Source organism: Protomyctophum parallelum, assembly GCF_964188405.1.
Source record: "Protomyctophum parallelum genome assembly, chromosome: 4".
In the NCBI taxonomy this organism is placed as follows: domain Eukaryota; kingdom Metazoa; phylum Chordata; class Actinopteri; order Myctophiformes; family Myctophidae; genus Protomyctophum; species Protomyctophum parallelum.
Genome location: NC_139700.1, coordinates 56,048,570 through 56,069,207, shown reverse-complemented (window position 1 = coordinate 56,069,207; position 20,638 = coordinate 56,048,570). Strand labels below are relative to the sequence as shown.

Sequence of the window (20,638 nt, the reverse complement as noted above, 5' to 3'; positions counted from 1 at the left end):
CTTGCAGGGAACCGGAGCAGACCAATCCTTTCTCCTCCTTCGGACGGACAGAAGAAGAGCATCGCTCACCTCCATTCGTCCAGAGGATTTACTACAGAATGCAGCCTCTCCTCCATTTCGTCTCCTTCCTCTCCTTCTTCACGCCCTCATCATATCCTACTGGATCTTCTCTTTTATAATATTAATATAATATTAATAATAATAGTATTAATTAATAGTTTTAATCATGGATGATCACCAACCTCAGCCCAATAAGGCTTCATTTCCTGCGAGCAAGGAAGCCTTGAAGAATGCCGCGGGGAGGGCCTTGGGGAAACTGCACAGGTACGGAACTATAACATGTTTTAATATATATATAGATCATATATATATATATATATATATATATATATATATATATATATATATATATATATATATATATATATATATATATATATATATGATCTATTTGATGCCTTTATTACACCGAGAGATGCGAGGAATTATGAACACAAGAGGATATATTCATATCATAGGCCTGTACAGTAGAGGCTAAACCTATATATACCACTGTACCTGTCACGATCTATAATAGGCGCGTTTATAAATACAGTCCTAATAATATTTATACGCTAGAAACCCCAAAATGGTGGAGAGAGAAAAAAACAACCCCGAAAACATAATTTCGTTTTTTTTGTTTTATTATTAATTAGAAAAAAAACGACGAGAGAGAGAGAGAGAGAGAGAGAGAGAGAGAGAGAGAGAGAGAGAGAGAGAGAGAGAGAGAGGTGTAAATGATATGCGGGGAGAGAGAGAGAGAGAATATTTAAGGATCAGAATATTTCCCAGGAGAGTTTTGATAGATTCCCCCCCCCCCCCCCCCCCCCCAGCTGGGGGGTGTTTTTAGCCCTAAATAATTAATGTCTAACTAGAGATCCTGATCGTGACACCATATGAATATGATCTCTATAGTATAGTATAAACTCAACACCTTCACCCATGGATCTATATTTAATATCTGATGACACGATATATACAGTATAGATTTATTATAACTGCAGCGGTTTATTGTGTAACAGAAATACAGTCGAATCCGTTCCATTCATGATAGCATTTTATTGTTTGTTGTATAGCAGTTTAATAATAATAATAATAATACTAATAATAATCGTCTTTAAATTATTAGATGGGATATTGTTTTTCTTTTTTGTTTTTGATGTATTATAACCGGAAGATCAGAGTGAGAAAAATAGCCTCTATACCCCTCTTGTCAAAATGGCCTTAATATTAATAATAATATCATAATTCATCTGGAGAGATTAAGACAAAAAACGAGTGATATTTCACGAGACATTTTGGAGACATTTGTAAATAACCCATTTTGGTGTCAGCATTATGTTATGCTTCAGCTATTGAAAAATATAGCAGATCTACAAGCTCATATAGCGCGCCACCGAGTGGCGCGCTATGAGCTTGTAGGTCTGCTATTTTTGAAAATTCGAAGAACGACTGACAGAAACATAGCTTTATCAGAAAACTGTCAGGATGTAGAAGAACATTTTTTAGAATCTGATCTCAGGTCAGAATGGTAAACTGTCAGGATGTAGAAGACATTTTTTTAGAATCTGATCTCAGGTCAGAACGGGATAAACGTGTGTTTTATTCGATGTGAAACGATAGGCTCGTGCAGTGCAGAGAAATGACCGAGTCACGAAGCAGAGACAGACGGACAGAATGTCTGCTTCCTCTGGAGGCCTTCGTGCATTTATGGACGTGTGAGCTGGTCTCAGGCCTGTTATAATAATTAGAATAATGATAAGAATATAATAGTATTATTATGACTGTTATCATGAGAGTAATTATTAATAAAACCCGACGTGCGAATGAATCGATATCGGGAACATTTCAACACACAACGCTTTTCTATAAAAAAAACGAAAAAAAAACAACCTACATTTCATTTCATTTCATTTCGCACACATCGTGTATCACAATACAGTATACAAATCATAACAGATACCAATTAATTTGTCTTTCATAATTAATATGTCTTTCATATACAGTATATCTGATATATACCCCATATGACGAAAAGGATCAGGGTACGATTCATAATTAATTAATACAAATAAAAGCCGTATAAAGCAACACTGCACATTATAGTGGACGGAATGCTGCAATGCGGCTTGAAGGTCATTTAATAGTGTATATACATTTATTCAGTCATGAGAGACTATATGCTTTATTCATTTATAATAATACTGACGGAAAACTATACGGACAAAAACGCGGAACGAAGTATATCATTATTATATCATATTATAGAGGCTTTTGTTTTATAGTAAAACAGCTTGAAATGCAGGACAGCATTTAATGAACACATATATGCATGCACACGCACACTCACGCACGCGCACGCCACGCACGCGCGCGCACTCACGCACAAGCACACGCACACGCACACGCACGCACAGCTTGTCATTATAATGACAAATGCATGCAGAGCCTATGAAAGGCGTGTCTCTCTACACATTCTTAGACAATAAGCTACATTATTATAGAATCTCATCCTTGTTTTCGGTATATGGATTTATTTATCATTTATTTCAACGAATTGTCTCACTATATATAAGTATATATTATATCTGGGCTGTCACTTTAATGAAGTTCTATATAGTCAAGCTTATAAAGATCTATTAAATGTTTTTAAACCCATTTGTTTTATAGTTATATAGCCTATACTAGGCTACTTTGCTTTTTATGTGTATTATTGACCTATTTGGTCTATTAAATAAAACCCACTAAACACCGCGAGACGTGTGATGAATTGAACAATGTGGACCCTCTTGTAAACCAGTGTAACGCTTAATTGGGTCGTCCACTCACAGTTAACAGTCTTTGTATTGAGTTTGTGCTTAAAATGAACTGTAATTCTACAAACTGTTAATACATATTTCAATCAATCAATCAATCAATCAATCAAAACGTTTATATATAGGCCTGTCTGTCTGTGCGCGAACCAAATGGACCCGACGTCACGTGTATTCGTCATTTAACGCCCATTAGCGCATGCTGTGTGTGCAATGACATGGCGGTCCATTTGGTTACACATGTATGTATAAGGTTTTACTTGTTACATTTACACCGAGGGGTTTAGTTTATAGCCTAGATGGGTTTCAGTGGTTATTTTTCTGACCTGAGATCAGATTCATACGGAGGTTTCCACTGAACACACACTGGTCTGATTAACCCATTCTGACCTGAGATCAGATTCTAAAAATGTCAGTCGTTCATTTTTCAAAAATAGCAGACCTACAAGCTCGTAGCGCGCCACTCGGTGGCGCGCTATGAGCTTGTAGGTCTGCTATTTTTCAATAGCTAAAGCATATCATGATGCTGACACCAAAACGGGTTCCCGTTCAGAATGGGTTAACCAGAGGTCCGGGGACCACCAGTGGTCCTTGAAGGGGTTCCAGGACAGGTCGTCGCGGAGTGTATAGAGTTGGGAACGAAATGGACCAGTAAATAAGGGTTTAATTTTAACCTCTCGAGAGTTACATTGTCTACACACACATGTACAAATTAGAAGAATTGTTATTTAGATCAACGGTTGCCTGTTATCTCTCCTAATGGTACCAACATCAATACAGCATGGAACTGTGGACAAAATATTATACAACAAACAATTTAGTCTGAGAGGCTAAATGTCATCAGATGGTGGTTCCGTGGCTCAGATGGGTCTGAGAGGCTAAATGTCATCAGATGGTGGTTCCGTGGCTCAAATGGGTCTGAGAGGCTAAATGTCATCAGATGGTGGTCCGTGGCTCAGATGGGTTTGAGAGGCTAAATGTCATCAGATGGTGGTCCGTGGCTCAGATGGGTTTGAGAGGCTAAATGTCATCAGATGGTGGTCCGTGGCTCAGATGGGTCTGAGAGGCTAAATGTCATCAGATGGTGGTTCCGTGGCTCAGATGGGTCTGAGAGGCTAAATGTCATCAGATGGTGGTTCCGTGGCTCAGATGGGTCTGAGAGGCTAAATGTCATCAGATGGTGGTCCGTGGCTCAGATGGGTCTGAGAGGCTAAATGTCATCAGATGGTGGTCCGTGGCTCAGATGGGTCTGAGAGGCTAAATGTCATCAGATGGTGGTCCGTGGCTCAGATGGGTCTGAGAGGCTAAATGTCATCAGATGGTGGTCCGTGGCTCAGATGGGTTTGAGAGGCTAAATGTCATCAGATGGTGGTCCGTGCAGGGTCTGAGAGAGGCTATACATATCATCAAATGGGGGTCCGTCGTGTGAGGCTTTAGATGCAGAGCAAATCCTAGATATACAAAAGGAAATGAAAGGTTTGTTAAAAGTATAAAGGTTTGTTTCTCGTTGTCTTGCAGGCGGATGGAGCGGAGGCAGCAGAGCGGCGGGCTGGAGGGGGGAGAGGGCATCGAGCTGACCGAGGACGGGAGGCCTCTGGGCGGCCAGGAGGACAGGAAGAAGCCGCTGGTGGACTGCACGTGCTTCGGCGCGCCACGCAGGTAAGACGCAGTACTACACAGTGGTGGAAATTAAAGGACCACTTCACCACTTTTCAACCTATCTTCATATAATAGGTCCTCACCAATGATCATGAAAAAATGGCGCGATTCTTCCCTACTCAATCTGTGTCTCATATAGGAGGGCTGTTCAGAAACCAGTCTGTGTCTCATAGGAGGGCTGTGGGCAGTTCAGAAACCAGTCTGTGTCTCATAGGAGGGCTGTGGGCAGTTCAGAAACCAGTCTGTGTCTCATAGGAGGGCTGTGGGCGGTTCAGAAACCAGTCTGTGTCTCATAGGAGGGCTGTGGGCGGTTCAGAAACCAGTCTGTGTCTCATAGGAGGGCTGTGGGCGGTTCAGAAACCAGTCTGTGTCTCATAGGAGGGCTGTGGGCGGTTCAGAAACCAGTCTGTGTCTCATAGGAGGGCTGTGGGCGGTTCAGAAACCAGTCTGTGTCTCATAGGAGGGCTGTGGGCGGTTCAGAAACCAGTCTGTGTCTCATAGGAGGGCTGTGGGCAGTTCAGAAACCAGTCTGTGTCTCATAGGAGGGCTGTGGGCGGTTCAGAAACCAGTCTGTGTCTCATAGGAGGGCTGTGGGCGGTTCAGAAACCAGTCTGTGTCTCATAGGAGGGCTGTGGGCGGTTCAGAAACCAGTCTGTGTCTCATAGGAGGGCTGTGGGCGGTTCAGAAACCAGTCTGTGTCTCTCATAGGAGGGCTGTGGGCGGTTCAGAAACCAGTCTGTGTCTCATAGGAGGGCTGTGGGCGGTTCAGAAACCAGTCTGTGTCTCATAGGAGAGCTGTGGGCGGTTCAGAAACCAGTCTGTGTCTCATAGGAGGGCTGTGGGCAGTTCAGAAACCAGTCTGTGTCTCATAGGGCTGTGGGTGGTTCAGAAACCAGTCTGTGTCTCATAGGAGGGCTGTGGGCAGTTTATAAACCAGTCTGTGTCTCATAGGAGGGCTGTGGGCGGTTCAGAAACCAGTCTGTGTCTCATAGGAGGGCTGTGGGCGGTTCAGAAACCAGTCTGTGTCTCATAGGAGGGCTGTGGGCAGTTCAGAAACCGTCCTCCAGTGACATCATCGATGGGGAATACAAGCTAATATAAACTGTAGGCTTTCTTACTGAAAAGTTGCAATGCAAAAATGGAAGCCATGCATCGTTTTCACAATAATGAAAATCTTAAACATTTTTGTAAAAAACGATCTTGTTCAAAAACAATCTGCCTAGTGTGAGCTGTTTTGGTGAATAAATACACCTTTGCTCTAATCTAATTATATTAAACAACGTTTAATTATCCTCTTTCAATCTGTAAAGTTTTTGTTTCATAAAAATCCACCGTAGACAAGTTATGAGCTACTGTTATGAGCTATACTTCCTTGCAGGTGATTTTTTATTAAAGCAACACTTTACACAGAGAAAGAGGATATTTCAAGCTTTTCGTACAGCTGCAATGTTGGTGAGTTTAACGTCGTTTAATACAATCAGATAGGTCAAAAAATAAACAAGCTGTCTCTGCGTTATTGTCGGGGAGGTGTCTCTGTGTCGTTATATTGTCGGGGAGGTGTCTCTGTATCGTTATATTGTCAGGGAGGTGTCTCTGTGTCGTTATATTGTCGGGGAGGTGTCTCTGTATCGTTATATTGTCGGGCAGGTGTCTCTGTATCGTTATATTGTCAGGGAGGTGTCTCTGTATCGTTATATTGTCAGGGAGGTGTCTCTGTATCGTTATATTGTCAGGGAGGTGTCTCTGTATCGTTATATTGTCAGGGAGGTGTCTCTGTGACGTTATATTGTCGTGGAGGTGTCTCTGTACCGTTATATTGTCAGGGAGGTGTCTCTGTGTCGTTATATTGTCAGGGAGGTGTCTCTGTATCGTTATATTGTCAGGGAGGTGTCTCTGTATCGTTATATTGTCAGGGAGGTGTCTCTGTATCGTTATATTGTCAGGGAGGTGTCTCTGTGTCGTTATATTGTCAGGGAGGTGTCTCTGTGTCGTTATATTGTCAGGGAGGTGTCTCTGTATCGTTATATTGTCAGGGAGGTGTCTCTGTGTCGTTATATTGTCAGGGAGGTGTCTCTGTATCGTTATATTGTCAGGGAGGTGTCTCTGTATCGTTATATTGTCAGGGAGGTGTCTCTGTGTCGTTATATTGTCAGGGAGGTGTCTCTGTATCGTTATATTGTCGGGGAGGTGTCTCTGTATCGTTATATTGTCAGGGAGGTGTCTCTGTGTCGTTATATTGTCGGGGAGGTGTCTCTGTGTCGTTATATTGTCAGGGAGGTGTCTCTGTATATCGTTATATTGTCAGGGAGGTGTCTCGGTGTCGTTATATTGTCAGGGAGGTGTCTCTGTATCGTTATATTGTCAGGGAGGTGTCTCTGTGTTGTTATATTGTCAGGGAGGTGTCTCTGTATCGTTATATTGTCAGGGAGGTGTCTCTGTATAGTTATATTGTCGGGGAGGTGTCTCTGTGTCGTTATATTGTCAGGGAGGTGTCTCTGTGTCGTTATATTGTCAGGGAGGTGTCTCTGTATCGTTATATTGTCAGGGAGGTGTCTCTGTATCGTTATATTGTCAGGGAGGTGTCTCTGTATCGTTATATTGTCAGGGAGGTGTCTCTGTATCGTTATATTGTCAGGGAGGTGTCTCTGTGTCGTTATATTGTCAGGGAGGTGTCTCTGTATCGTTTACGACAGTCAGTCAGTCAGTTATATTTCACTAATGCAGTAGCAGTAACAATAGCGTTTTCTCTCAGTCAGTTGATTCTTCATATCCATATGAGTGAAATGGCCAGGATGATTTGTTTAATTTTCAAACACAGTTCTTATATGAGGCGATCTAAAATCCCCCCTATGGGGATTACAATGCAAATAAAAAGTACATGCACTTGTGGATGGCCATAGCCCTCTTCACTAATGTTTTGTTTAGATGCTATGCTAATGCTTTGTTTAGATGCTATGCTAATGTTTTCGTTAGATGCTATGCTAATGTTTTGGTAAGATGCTATGCTAATGTTTTGGTTGAATGCTATGCTAATGTATTGTACCGTAACAGGTACATCATAGTATTAATCATAGTAGTAATCATCATAGTATTACAGTATATAATCGTATTGTATTGTACATTAACAGGTACATCATAGTATTAATCATAGTATTACAGTATATAATCGTACTGTATTGTATATTAACAGGTACATCATAGCCATGCTCTCCGGGATGGGTTTCTGCATCTCGTTACAGTATATTACAGTATATATTACAGTATATAATCGTACATTAACAGGTACATCATAGCCATGCTCTCCGGGATGGGTTTACAGTATATAATGGTATTGTTTTATCGTATTACATTAAAGGTACATCATAGCCATGCTCTCCGGGATGGGTTTCTGCATCTCGTTTGGCATCCGGTGTAATCTGGGCGTGGCCATCGTCAGCATGGTCAATAACCACACCGTCCACGAGAACGGAAAGATCATCATCAAAGAGGTTTATTATTATTATTATTATTGTTATTTTTGTTATTGTTATTGTTATTGTTGTTGTTATTCTGCTTTCATGTGACGTGTCAAACTAGGGGTCAAACTAGGGGTCAAACTAGGGGGTTTTCATGATTCTGAATCCATTCCAAGCATTAGTTTTGCACGAAAAACACTCCTTGGGCTAAAAACGACCATAGACGTCATCACAAATGTGATGAAGTCAGCACATTTGGGCATTTTTGGGCAAGTGGCTATGGCCAAACTATGGGGTCTATGGCCAAACTAGGGGGTCTATGGCCAAACTAGGGGGTCTATGGCCAAACTAGGGGGTCTATGGCCAAACTAGGGGGTCTATGGCCAAACTAGGGGGTCTATGGCCAAACTAGGGGGTCTATGGCCAAACTAGGGGGTCTATGGCCAAACTAGGGGGTCTATGGCCAAACTAGGGGGTCTATGGCCAAACTAGGGGGTCTATGGTCAAACTAGGGGGTCTATGGCCAAACTAGGGGGTCTATGGCCAAACTAGGGGTCAAACTAGGGGGTTTTCATGATTCTGAATCCATTCCAAGCATCAGTTTTGCATGAAAAAAACACTCCTTGGGCTAAAAACGGACATATCCGTCTTCACAAATATGATGAGGTCATCCCAATAATGAGGCGTGCTCTGTAACAGAAGGCCCAGTTTAACCCTTTCCTCTCTGTATTAGACAGAAGGCCCAGTTCAACTGGGGCCCAGACCCAGTTTAACCTTAGAGTCTATATGAATAGAGACGGCATCCGAGTTCTCCTTCCATCCACTCGCATTCAGTTGCTCAAAAAGTGCATGAGACGATTTCACTCCTCCTTCCGGGTATAGGAACAGAGTGCATTCTGGGATGGATTGCAATAGTGTCTGGGCCCCAAACACATGAACGCGCTGCCGTTGAACGCGCACGAGCGTGCTTCCGTCGTGAACGTGCACAATGATAGTCAACGGACAGCGCGTTCATGTGTTTGGGGCCAGGCTGCAATACCTTCATTCGGCCACTATGTCCATTTGGCCTCAGGGTTTCCTCTGGGTGCCTTCTCTATAAATATATATACTCTAAGGGCCTCAGGGTTTCCTCTGGGTGCCGTCTCTATAAATATATATACTCTAAGGCCCAGACCCAGTTTAACCCTACGTTGTCTCTCTAACAGAAGGCCCAGTTTAACCCTACGTTGTCTCTCTCTAACAGAAGGCCCAGTTTAACTGGGGCCCGGAGACCGTGGGGATGATCCACGGTTCCTTCTTCTGGGGCTACATCGTCACCCAGATCCCCGGAGGATGGATCTCCTCCCGCCTGGCAGCTAACAGGTTAATATCTACTATATAGAGCTCTACACCGCCTGGCAGCTAACAGGTTAATATCTACTATGTACAGCTCTATACCACCTGGCAGCTAACAGGTTAATATCTACTATATACAGCTCTATATACCGCCTGGCAGCTAACAGGTTAATATCTACTATATACAGCTCTGCACCGTCTGGCAGCTAACAGGTTAATATCTACTATATACAGCTCTGTACCGCCTGGCAGCTAACAGGTTAATATCTACTATATACAGCTCTGTACCGTCTGGCAGCTAACAGGTTAATATCTACTATATACAGCTCTGTACCGTCTGGCAGCTAACAGGTTAATATCTACTATATACAGCTCTACACCGCCTGGCAGCTAACAGGTTAATATCTACTATTTACAGCTCTGTACCGTCTGGCAGCTAACAGGTTAATATCAATATTAACAATGACTACAACATGACGTAACAATACCATCCTGATTACTACAAAACAATGACTACAACATGACGTAACGATATCATCCTGATGACTACAAAACAATGACTACAACATGACGTAACGATATCATCCTGATGACTACAAAACAATGACTACAACATGACGTAACGATATCATCCTGATGACTACAAAACAATGACTACAACATGACGTAACGATACCATCCTGATGACTACAAAACAACACTACAACATGACGTAACGATATCATCCTGATGACTACAAAACAATACTACAACATGACGTAACGATATCATCCTGTCGACTACAAATCAATACTACAACATGACGTAACGATATCATCCTGATGACTACAAAACAATGACTACAACATGACATAACGATATCATCCTGATGACTACAAAACAATACTACAACATGACATAACGATATCATCCTGATGACTACAAAACAATACTACAACATGACGTAACGATATCATCCTGATGACTACAAAACAATGACTACAACATGACGTAACGATATCATCCTGATGACTACAAAACAATGACTACAACATGACGTAACGATATCATCCTGATGACTACAAAACAATGACTACAACATGACGTAACGATATCATCCTGATGACTACAAAACAATGACTACAACATGACATAACGATACCATCCTGATGACTACAAAACAATGACTACAACATGACATCATCCCCTACACGGTAGATTCAGTGACACAGGCCAGCCTTTAATTCCTCCGAGGCGGAGATAAAAAGACGCTTATACAGCAAATACAATTAGTGTCGAACCCCGTCTGTGTGTGTGTGTGTGTGTGTGTGTGTGTGTGTGAGGGGGGGGGGGGTAGAGAGGCTGGCTGACCATATGATGTATGGATAGATCAACTCCCATGGGATGTGTGTGTGTGTGTGTGTGTGTGTGTGCATGTGCGTGCGTGCGCCTGTGCGTGCGTGTGTGCGTGCGTGTGTGTGTGTGTGTTAGTGTGTCAGGGGGGCTGGGGGGGGGGGGGGGGGGGGGCTACACGGTACTTCTGGTGTTTAATGAGGTCCCCAGAGTCCTGCAGTAGCATGTCTAATCCTCCTTTACACCGGCCTGGAGACATGGCAACCACCACACAGTAACCCCACGCCACGCCTATAGGCTACAGAGACATGGCAACCACCACACAGTAACGCCACGCCACGCCTATAGGCTGCAGAGACATGGCAACCACCACACAGTAACGCCACGCCACGCCTATAGGCTACAGAGACATGGCAACCACCACACAGTAACCCCACGCCACGCCTATAGGCTGCAGAGACATGGCAACCACCACACAGTAACCCCACGCCTATAGGCTACAGAGACATGGCAACCACCACACAGTAACGCCACGCCACGCCTATAGGCTGCAGAGACATGGCAACCTGCACACAGTAACGCCACGCCACGCCTATAGGCTACAGAGACATGGCAACCACCACACAGTAACCCCACGCCACGCCTATAGGCTACAGAGACATGGCAACCACCACACAGTAACCCCACGCCACGCCTATAGGCTGCAGAGACATGGCAACCTGCACACAGTAACCCCACGCCACGCCTATAGGCTGCAGAGACATGGCAACCTGCACACAGTAACGCCACGCCACGCCTATAGGCTACAGAGACATGGCAACCACCACACAGTAACGCCACGCCACGCCTATAGGCTGCAGAGACATGGCAACCACCACACAGTAACCCCACGCCTATAGGCTACAGAGACATGGCAACCACCACACAGTAACCCCACGCCACGCCTATAGGCTGCAGAGACATGGCAACCTGCACACAGTAACCCCACGCCACGCCTATAGGCTGCAGAGACATGGCAACCACCACATAGTAACGCCACGCCTATAGAGAGACATGGCAACCACACTAATTTACCTTATAGCTTATGCAGACGGCGGCCATCTTGCCAGCAAGGTGCTAACTAACTATAGGTACAACTATAGACAGCCCATTCATCCAAACAGAAAAGGTCCTCCCTGATTGTATATTAAACCCATTCTGACCTGAGATCAGATTCTAAAAATGTCTTCTATGTCAGTCGCTATATATATATCTTGTATTTATCTGCAGAGTGTTTGGGGCGGCCATCTTCCTCACCTCCATCTTCAACATGTTCATCCCGTCTGCAGCCAGAACTCACTACGGATGTGTCATCTTCGTCAGGATCCTGCAAGGCCTCGTAGAGGTACTGTCTGTCTGTCTGTCTGTCTGTCTGTCTGTCTGTCTGTCTGTCTGTCTGTCTGTCTGAATGTCTCTCGCATTTATAAAGCGCCTTTATCCAAGGCGCTTTACATAGACATTACATTACATTCACCCATTCACACACCTTTACATAGATTGTGCATTACATTCACCCATTCACACGCATTCACACACCTTTACATAGATGGTGCATTACATTCACCCATTCACACACATTCACACACCTTTACATAGACTGTGCATTACATTCACCCATTCACACACACATTCACACACCTTTACATAGACTGTGCATTACATTCACCCATTCACACACACATTCACACACCTTTACATAGATTGTGCATTACATTCACCCATTCACACACACATTCACACACACCGATGACAGAGGAAACCATGCAAGGCACCAACCAGCACATCAGGAGCAATTAGGGGTTCAGAGTCTTGCTCAAGGACACTTTGACACTAACTCTGGGGGAGCCCACAGGGATCGAACTGGGAACCTCACGGAACCATCCGGCCACTCTACCGCTGAACCACTGCAGCCTCTCTGTCTGTCTGTCTGTCTGTCTGTCTCTGCCTGCCTGCCTGCCTGCCTGCCTGCCTGTCTGTCTGTCTGTCTGTCTGTCTGTCTGTCTGTCTGTCTGTCTGTCTGTCTGTCTGTTGTTGGATAAGCAGATCATAATAGAAGGAAAAAGCACTTGATGGAATAGGAACACAATATGAGCTTTCAATCAGAGAGAGAGAGAGAGAGAGAGAGAGAGAGAGAGAGAGAGAGAGGCCATTAACAGACTGAAGGTCGTCCTTTTGTTGTTCTCTCTGTTTAAACGGAGCGCTGCTGTTTCAATAGAGGCTCAAGGCCAGAGAGAGAGAGAGAGAGAGAGAGAGAGAGAGAGAGAGAGAGAGAGAGAGAGAGAGAGAGAGAGAGGCTCAAGGCCAGAGAGAGAGAGACTCATCATGTCCGCCTGCCCTGCCTGTGTGTGTGTGTGTGTGTGAGTGTGTGTGTGTGTGTGTGTGTGTGTGTGTGTGTGTGTGTGTGTGTGTGTGTGTGTGTGTGTGTGTGTGTGTGTGTGTGTGTGTGCCGCCCACACATTTATCAGTGGTGGGGGGACATATTTTACTTCCTTGTTTCCATGTATGTGAAGTAAGGCCTTGGTTCATTATGCTGTGGTCCATTCAGATCTCCTTCAGCCTGTTGGAAGAGCTAGAACCTTCTATTCTGTCCGTTTGGTTCCATGTAGGGTCCATTTGGTTCCATTCAGGGTCCATTTGGTTACATTTATAGGGTAGTGATCAGGGGGGCAGTGAAGCCAATAGTGTCTGAAGCCACTAAGGAAATCCTGACTTCCTGAAAGTTCATATAATGGCCTGTTGTGGCGCTGTCTGTCATTGGTCCCAAAAAACCCCCATATCCCCATAGAGGTCCATGTATTTGGGCCCAACTTCACCTAGACTGTATTACCTTAATAAACATGGTCATGAATACTTTCTGCTTCCAGTCACTAGTTTAAAGTCTCATTTCTCATGTCATAATATTCTTTATGGCGAGATGGCGAGATGCGAGATGGCGATTTACAATTCAAGGACTGACTGGCTTCATCTTACGTCCATATCAGACCTGGAGAACGCTTTGTCCATATCTTTTTACAGTCTAGTAGTGATGCAGAATATAGCTAAAAATGCCTATTTGTTTCGGCCCGAATAGGCAGAAAATATATCACCGAATAGTACTGTACGCAATAAATGCATTAAAAAAAGCTAAATAAATGTTTTATGGACCCATAATAGTGATATTATTTAAATTAAGTTTTGCCATAACCATCTCTTTTGTCATAAATCAGGTAGCTTTAAGGTACGGCCATGACAGCAATTTAGTCGAATAAATCTACAGGTGATTTAAGGCCTATTCATAGTCTGGATTTTCGGTGGTGAGGTGACCACCGCTCCGGTGGTGAGTAGACCACCGCTCCGGTGGTGAGTAGACCACCGCTCCGGTGGTGAGGTGACCACCTCTCCGGTGGTGAGCTGACCACCGGAGCTGAAATAACGTTGAGCGGTGGTGAGTAAAAACAGAGCGAAGGGCTGGAGCGGTGGCGAGCCACCGCGGCTCGTGAGTCGTGACGTCATGTTGTAGTTTGGTGGTCACCTCAGTGACGTCATGTTGTAGTTCGGTGGTCACCTCAGTGACGTGACGTCATGTTGTAGTTCGGTGGTCACCTCAGTGACGTCATGTTGTAGTTCGGTGGTCACCTCAGTGACGTCATGTTGTAGTTCGGTATGAGCCTTTAGTCGGCTAAAATGTATTTTGGTGGGCGTTGATGCCGCCATGTTTTTACACTTCTACAAGCTCACAACGAGCCGCGTTGAGAGCTAAAGTCGGCTCTTCGCTACTGAAGATTTCTGACGAGCCGACGAATCATCTCGGCACTACAGTACAGTAGCCTAGCCTAGTACAGTACAGTACAGTACAGTACAGTACAGTACAGTACAGTACAGTACAGTACAGTACAGTACAGTACAGTACAGTACAGTACAGTACAGTACAGTACAGTACAGTACTACACTACACTACAGCGGTAAAATAGGAGTATGAATCGGCCCTTATAGTTTTACTCGACAAAATCACCACTGGTGTGAAGAGCCGCGTTCTCTTCAGACTGAACGAGTTCTGGAGGCCGATCGACAGAACGCCGTGCCGCGCGGTACCACGCCGTGCCGCGCGCAGCAATTTGTGTCCATCAATAGTTGATTGTGTGCCACTTAAAGCCTAATGAAGATTTAATGGAGGCGATTGGTGCTCTCGCTGCCGAAGTGGGGAGTCAGCTGGAACCGGCACTGACTCGCCTCTCTACCACATTAGCCACGGTCGGAAAGGTCACCCCCCCCCCCCCCCCCCCCCGACGTTCGTTCTCTCCAAATGACATTTGTCGTTCGCACGCGTGTCATTTTGAGGATGTGCTGTAGAGAACTCATTTCAACCCTGTTCACATCCAAGGTCTATTATTTATACTCAGCATCTGAGCCACGGAACCACCGTTTGATGACATTTAGCCTCTCAGACCCATCTGAGCCACGGACCACCATCTGATGACATTTAGCCTCTCAGACCCATCTGAGCCACGGAACCACCATCTGATGACATTTAGCCTCTCAGACCCATCTGAGCCACGGAACCACCGTCTGATGACATTTAGCCTCTCAGACCCATCTGAGCCACGGAACCACCATCTGATGACATTTAGCCTCTCAGACCCATCTGAGCCACGGAACCACCATCTGATGACATTTAGCCTCTCAGACCCATCTGAGCCACAGAACCACCATCTGATGACATTTAGCCTCTCAGACCCATCTGAGCCACGGAACCACCATCTGATGACATTTAGCCTCTCAGACCCATCTGAGCCACGGACCACCATCTGATGATATTTAGCCTCTCAGACCCATCTGAGCCACGGACCACCATCTGATGATATTTAGCCTCTCGGACCCATCTGAGCCACGGAACCACCATCTGATGACATTTAGCCTCTCAGACCCATCTGAGCCACGGACCACCATCTGATGACATTTAGCCTCTCAGACCCATCTGAGCCACGGACCACCATCTGATGACATTTAGCCTCTCAGACCCATCTGAGCCACAGACCACCATCTGATGACATTTAGCCTCTCAGACCCATCTGAGCCACGGAACCACCATCTGATGACATTTAGCCTCTTAACCACTAAGCCAAAAGGAATTAATTCCCTTAAAGGGACACTTCACCCTTTTTGCACAAAGAATATATATTAATGACGTTTAGAAGTCCTGGGGGGTCTTTATGTGTGTCAAATGTGCTTCATGTCTCCACCAGGGGGCGCTGAGGTACCCTGTAATAATGTAATGCTTCATGTCTCCACCAGGGGGTGACGTACCCGGCCTGCCACGGCATCTGGAGTAAATGGGCGCCGCCTCTCGAGAGGAGCCGGCTGGCGACCATCTCCTTCTGTGGGTCCTACGCCGGCGCGGTGATCGCCATGCCTCTGGCGGGGTTCCTGGTTCAGTACCACGGCTGGCCCTGTGTCTTCTACCTCTACGGTGAGTACCTCATGTACCTCATGTACTATATACTACTATACCACTACCTCTACGGTGAGTACAGCCTCATGTACCTCATGTACTATATGCCAATATACCACTACCTCTACGGTGAGTACAGCCTCATGTACCTCATGTACTATATGCCAATATACCACTACCTCTATGGTGAGTACAGCCTCATTCATGTACTGTACAGTGTTGTTTTCGTCGACTAAAACTAAGACGAAGAATGTTCGTCGACTACCTTTTTTCCACTGACGAAAACGAATGGAAACTAAATGAAAACTAAGCCACGATATCTAAAAGACTAAAGACTAAATATACTGACAATTTCGTCGACAAATAAAAACTAGACTAAAAGGGACTAGTGGACAAGAGATCCAGTATAAGTCATTTTACTCTTGGTTGCATGCTGAAAATAGCTGATCGGCTATTTTCAGCAAGTGTAAAAACACTCATTAAGACGGCATCAAGACCCGCCAAAATACATTTTAGTCGACTAAATCAACTGTAGATTTAGTCGACTAAAATCTTATGACATTTAGTCGACTAAAACTAGACTAAAACTAAGACATTTCCAGGTGACTAAAATGTGACTAAAACTAAATGAAGTTTCAGTCCAAAGACTATGACTAAAACTAAAATAGAAATTAGCTGCCAAAAACAACACTGGTACTTTACTACTACCTGTATGGTGAGTTATACTACCACTAAAGTACTACCTCTACGGTGAGTACAGCCTCATTCATGTACTGTATGTATTTGTATGTACATACATGTAGTTTTGGTGTGGTCTGGTACATGTTTCATGTATTTACTTGCGCAAGCAGAGCGCGCAAGTAATAGTTTAGCCCGGGACTCGTACGCACCGTCCCAGCCGTCCCGCGAATTTTGATGCGTATGAACCGTCCCAGCAAATTGTGCCTGATACAGTCATACAGTGGTGCCAAATTACATATACATAGTATATGTATAACTAGCTCTCAATGATGACGTAAGAAATATGTATATTTAAGGACCCAATGCCAGAGTGTAATTGGTTTTCGATGGTGACGTAATGACGATATGTTTTAGTGTTGGGAGGATTAAAGGTAATGCTCCTGTGTATATGTATGTAATCTGACACCACTGCCGTATCAGGCACAAGTAGTCATTACTGAGATTTGACAGTTTGTAGCGGTCGAAAGTACTTGCGTGCTCTGCTTGCGCACTAGTTGGCCATTTATGGCCTACTAGTGTGCAACAAGCAAGTATGTACTCGACAGAGTGCACTTCTAGTTGTACATGTGTACAGGTAGTTTTGGGGTGGTTTAATGTATGTGTACATGTGTTACAGGTTGTTTTGGGGTGGTGTGGTACATGTTTAATGTATGTGTGTGTACATGCAGGTTGTTTTGGGGTGGTGCGGTACATGTTTAATGTATGTGTGTGTACATGCAGGTTGTTTTGGGGTGGTGCGGTACATGTTTAATGTATGTGTGTGTACATGCAGGTTGTTTTGGGGTGGTGTGGTACATGTTTAATGTATGTGTGTGTGTGTGTGTGTGTGTGTGGGTGTGTGTGTGTGTGTGTGTGTGTGTGTGTATGTGTGTGTGTGTGTGTGTGTGTGTGTGTGTGTGTGTGTGTGTGTGTGTGTACATGCAGGTTGTTTTGGCATCGTCTGGTACATGTTTAATGTATGTGTGTGTACATGCAGGTTGTTTTGGGGTGGTGTGGTACATGTTTAATGTGTGTGTGTGTGTGTGTGTGTGTGTGTGTGTGTGTGTGTGTGTGTGTGTGTGTGTGTGTGTGTGTGTGTGTGTACATGCAGGTTGTTTTGGGATCGTCTGGTACATGTTTTGGATCCTGGTGTCCTATGAGAGCCCGGCAGAACATCCCACCATCACCATGGAGGAGCGGAGATACATCGAGGAGAGCATCGGAGAGAGCGCCCAGATGCTGGGAGCCATGGAGGTACAGCACGAGTACTTTATAGAGTATTTATACTTCATCGTTACAGGGTATTTATACTTTAACCATGCTGATGGGAGCCATGGAAGTGAGTACTTGTACTTTATCCCGCTGTGGGAGGAGCCTTAGGAGTACTATTCCATTATTCCAGTACTTTTACCTTCCATATTCAGCTGTAGATTACACAAACATGAAATGCCATTTACAATGAGTAGAGTCGCTGCTTCTTCGCCTGGAAAGGAGCCAGCTTAGGTGGTTCAGGGGAATCTGGTTAGGATGCCTCTCGGGCGTCTCCCTAGGGGGAGGTCCTCGAGGCACGTCCCACTGGGAGGAGACCCCGGGGCAGACCAAGGACCACGTCCCACTGGGAGGAGACCCCGGGGCAGACCAAGGACCACGTCCCACTGGGAGGAGACCCCGGGGCAGACCAAGGATCACGTCCCACTGGGAGGAGACCCCCCCCCCCGGGGCAGACCAAGGACCACGTCCCACTGGGAGGAGACCCCGGGGCAGACCAAGGACCACGTCCCACTGGGAGGAGACCCCGGGGCAGACCAAGGACCACGTCCCACTGGGAGGAGACCCCCGGGGCAGACCAAGGATCACGTCCCACTGGGAGGAGACCCCAGGGGGCAGACCAAGGATCACGTCCCACTGGGAGGAGACCCCGGGGCAGACCAAGGACCACGTCCCACTGGGTGGAGACCCCGGGGCAGACCAAGGATCACGTCCCACTGGGAGGAGACCCCGGGGCAGACCAAGGACCACGTCCCACTGGGAGGAGACCCCGGGGCAGACCAAGGACCACGTCCCACTGGGAGGAGACCCCGGGGCAGACCAAGGACCAGATGGAGGGATTACATGGACAACTCACTGGCCTTGGAAAGTCTCGGGATCCCCCCCAGGAGGAAGTCACTAATGTTGCTCTGGAGGAGAGGGAAGTCTGGAGCTCTCTGGTGGAGCTGTTGCCCCCCCGCGACCCGACTACGGATAAGCGGTTGGAGATGGATGGATGGACAAAGAATGAATAATTGACCTCATATGTAGACGAGCAAATCGGCTATTTCTTGTTAACCCATGTTGGGCGGGAACCCCTTTTGGCGTCAGCATTATGTTATGCTTTAGCTATTGAAAAATAGCAGATCTACAAGCTCATATCGCGCGATACGAGCTTGTAGGTCTGCTATTTTTGAAAAATGGAAGAACGACTGACATGGAAACGTAGCTTTTTCAGAAAACTGTCATTTTCAAACAGACATGTTTAGAATCTGATCTCAGGTCAGAATGGAGTATTCATCTGTTGTTGTCCTCTGACGGTCTGTTTTCTGTGTGTCTGGTAGAATCTGATCTCAGGTCAGAATGGAGTATTCATCTGTTGTTGTCCTCTGACGGTCTGTTCTCTGTGTGTCTGGTAGAATCTGATCTCAGGTCAGAATGGAGTATTCATCTGTTGTCTGTTTTCTGTGTGTCTGGTAGAATCTGATCTCAGGTCAGAATGGAGTATTCATCTGTTGTCTGTTTTCTGTGTGTCTGGTAGAATCTGATCTCAGGTCAGAATGGAGTATTCATCTGTTGTTGTCCTTTGACGGTCTGTTCTCTGTGTGTCTGGTAGAATCTGATCTCAGGTCAGAATGGAGCATTCATCTGTTGTTGTCCTCTGACGGTCTGTTTTCTGTGTGTCTGGTAGAATCTGATCTCAGGTCAGAATCGAGCATTCATCTGTTGTCTGTTTTCTGTGTGTCTGGTAGAATCTGATCTCAGGTCAGAATGGAGCATTCATCTTGTTTTCTGTGTGTCTGGCAGAAGTTCAAAACGCCCTGGAGGAGGTTCTTCACCTCCATGCCCGTCTACGCCATCATCGTGGCCAACTTCTGCCGCAGCTGGACCTTCTACCTGCTGCTCATCAGCCAGCCGGCCTACTTCGAAGAGGTGTTCGGCTTTGAGATCAGCAAGGTACGTTAAACTACCGTTAAACTACCGCAAGGTACGTTAAACTACCGTTAAACTACCGCAAGGTACGTTAAACTACCGTTAAACTACCGCAAGGTACGAACCCGTTAAACTACTGTCAGTAAGGTACGTACCCGTTAAACTATTGTCAGCAAGGTACCAACTACCAGTTAAACTACTGTCAGTAAGGTACCAACTACCAGTTAAACTACTGTCAGCAAGGTACCAACTACCCGTTAAACTACTGTCAGTAAGGTACGAACGACCAGTTAAACTACTGTCAGTAAGGTACCAACTACCAGTTAAACTACCGTCAGTAAGGTACCAACTACCAGTTAAACTACCGTCAGTAAGGTACCAACTACCAGTTAAACTACTGTCAGTAAGGTACCAACTACCAGTTAAACTACCGTCAGTAAGGTATACGAACTACCCGTTAAACTACTGTCAGTAAGGTACCAACTACCAGTTAAACTACCGTCAGTAAGGTATACGAACTACCCGTTAAACTACTTTGCACGCCAGAGAGACAGACCTTTTTGCGATGATGTCAGGAAAACGCGTCTCCGTTTTTAAGTCTCACTCTGTCCGTAAGACTTAAAAAACGGATTAAGAAT

At 45.3% G+C, this 20,638-nt stretch overlaps 1 protein-coding gene across 1 annotated transcript in view; it reads left to right on the top strand.

Annotated features, from left to right (window-relative positions):
* Positions 1–226: 226 nt before the first annotated feature.
* Positions 227–20,638, top strand: part of LOC310857288 (vesicular glutamate transporter 2.1-like) — a gene marked incomplete at both ends in the record, with an annotated part of 30,665 nt that continues 10,253 nt past the window's right edge. The window contains 8 exons of the mRNA XM_083762900.1: positions 227–324; positions 4,371–4,511; positions 7,867–7,999; positions 9,210–9,328; positions 11,903–12,017; positions 15,944–16,118; positions 17,932–18,074; positions 19,875–20,024. Coding sequence (XP_083619026.1) covers positions 227–324; positions 4,371–4,511; positions 7,867–7,999; positions 9,210–9,328; positions 11,903–12,017; positions 15,944–16,118; positions 17,932–18,074; positions 19,875–20,024 — 1,074 coding nt within the window. The remainder of the gene's footprint in view (positions 325–4,370; positions 4,512–7,866; positions 8,000–9,209; positions 9,329–11,902; positions 12,018–15,943; positions 16,119–17,931; positions 18,075–19,874; positions 20,025–20,638) is intronic.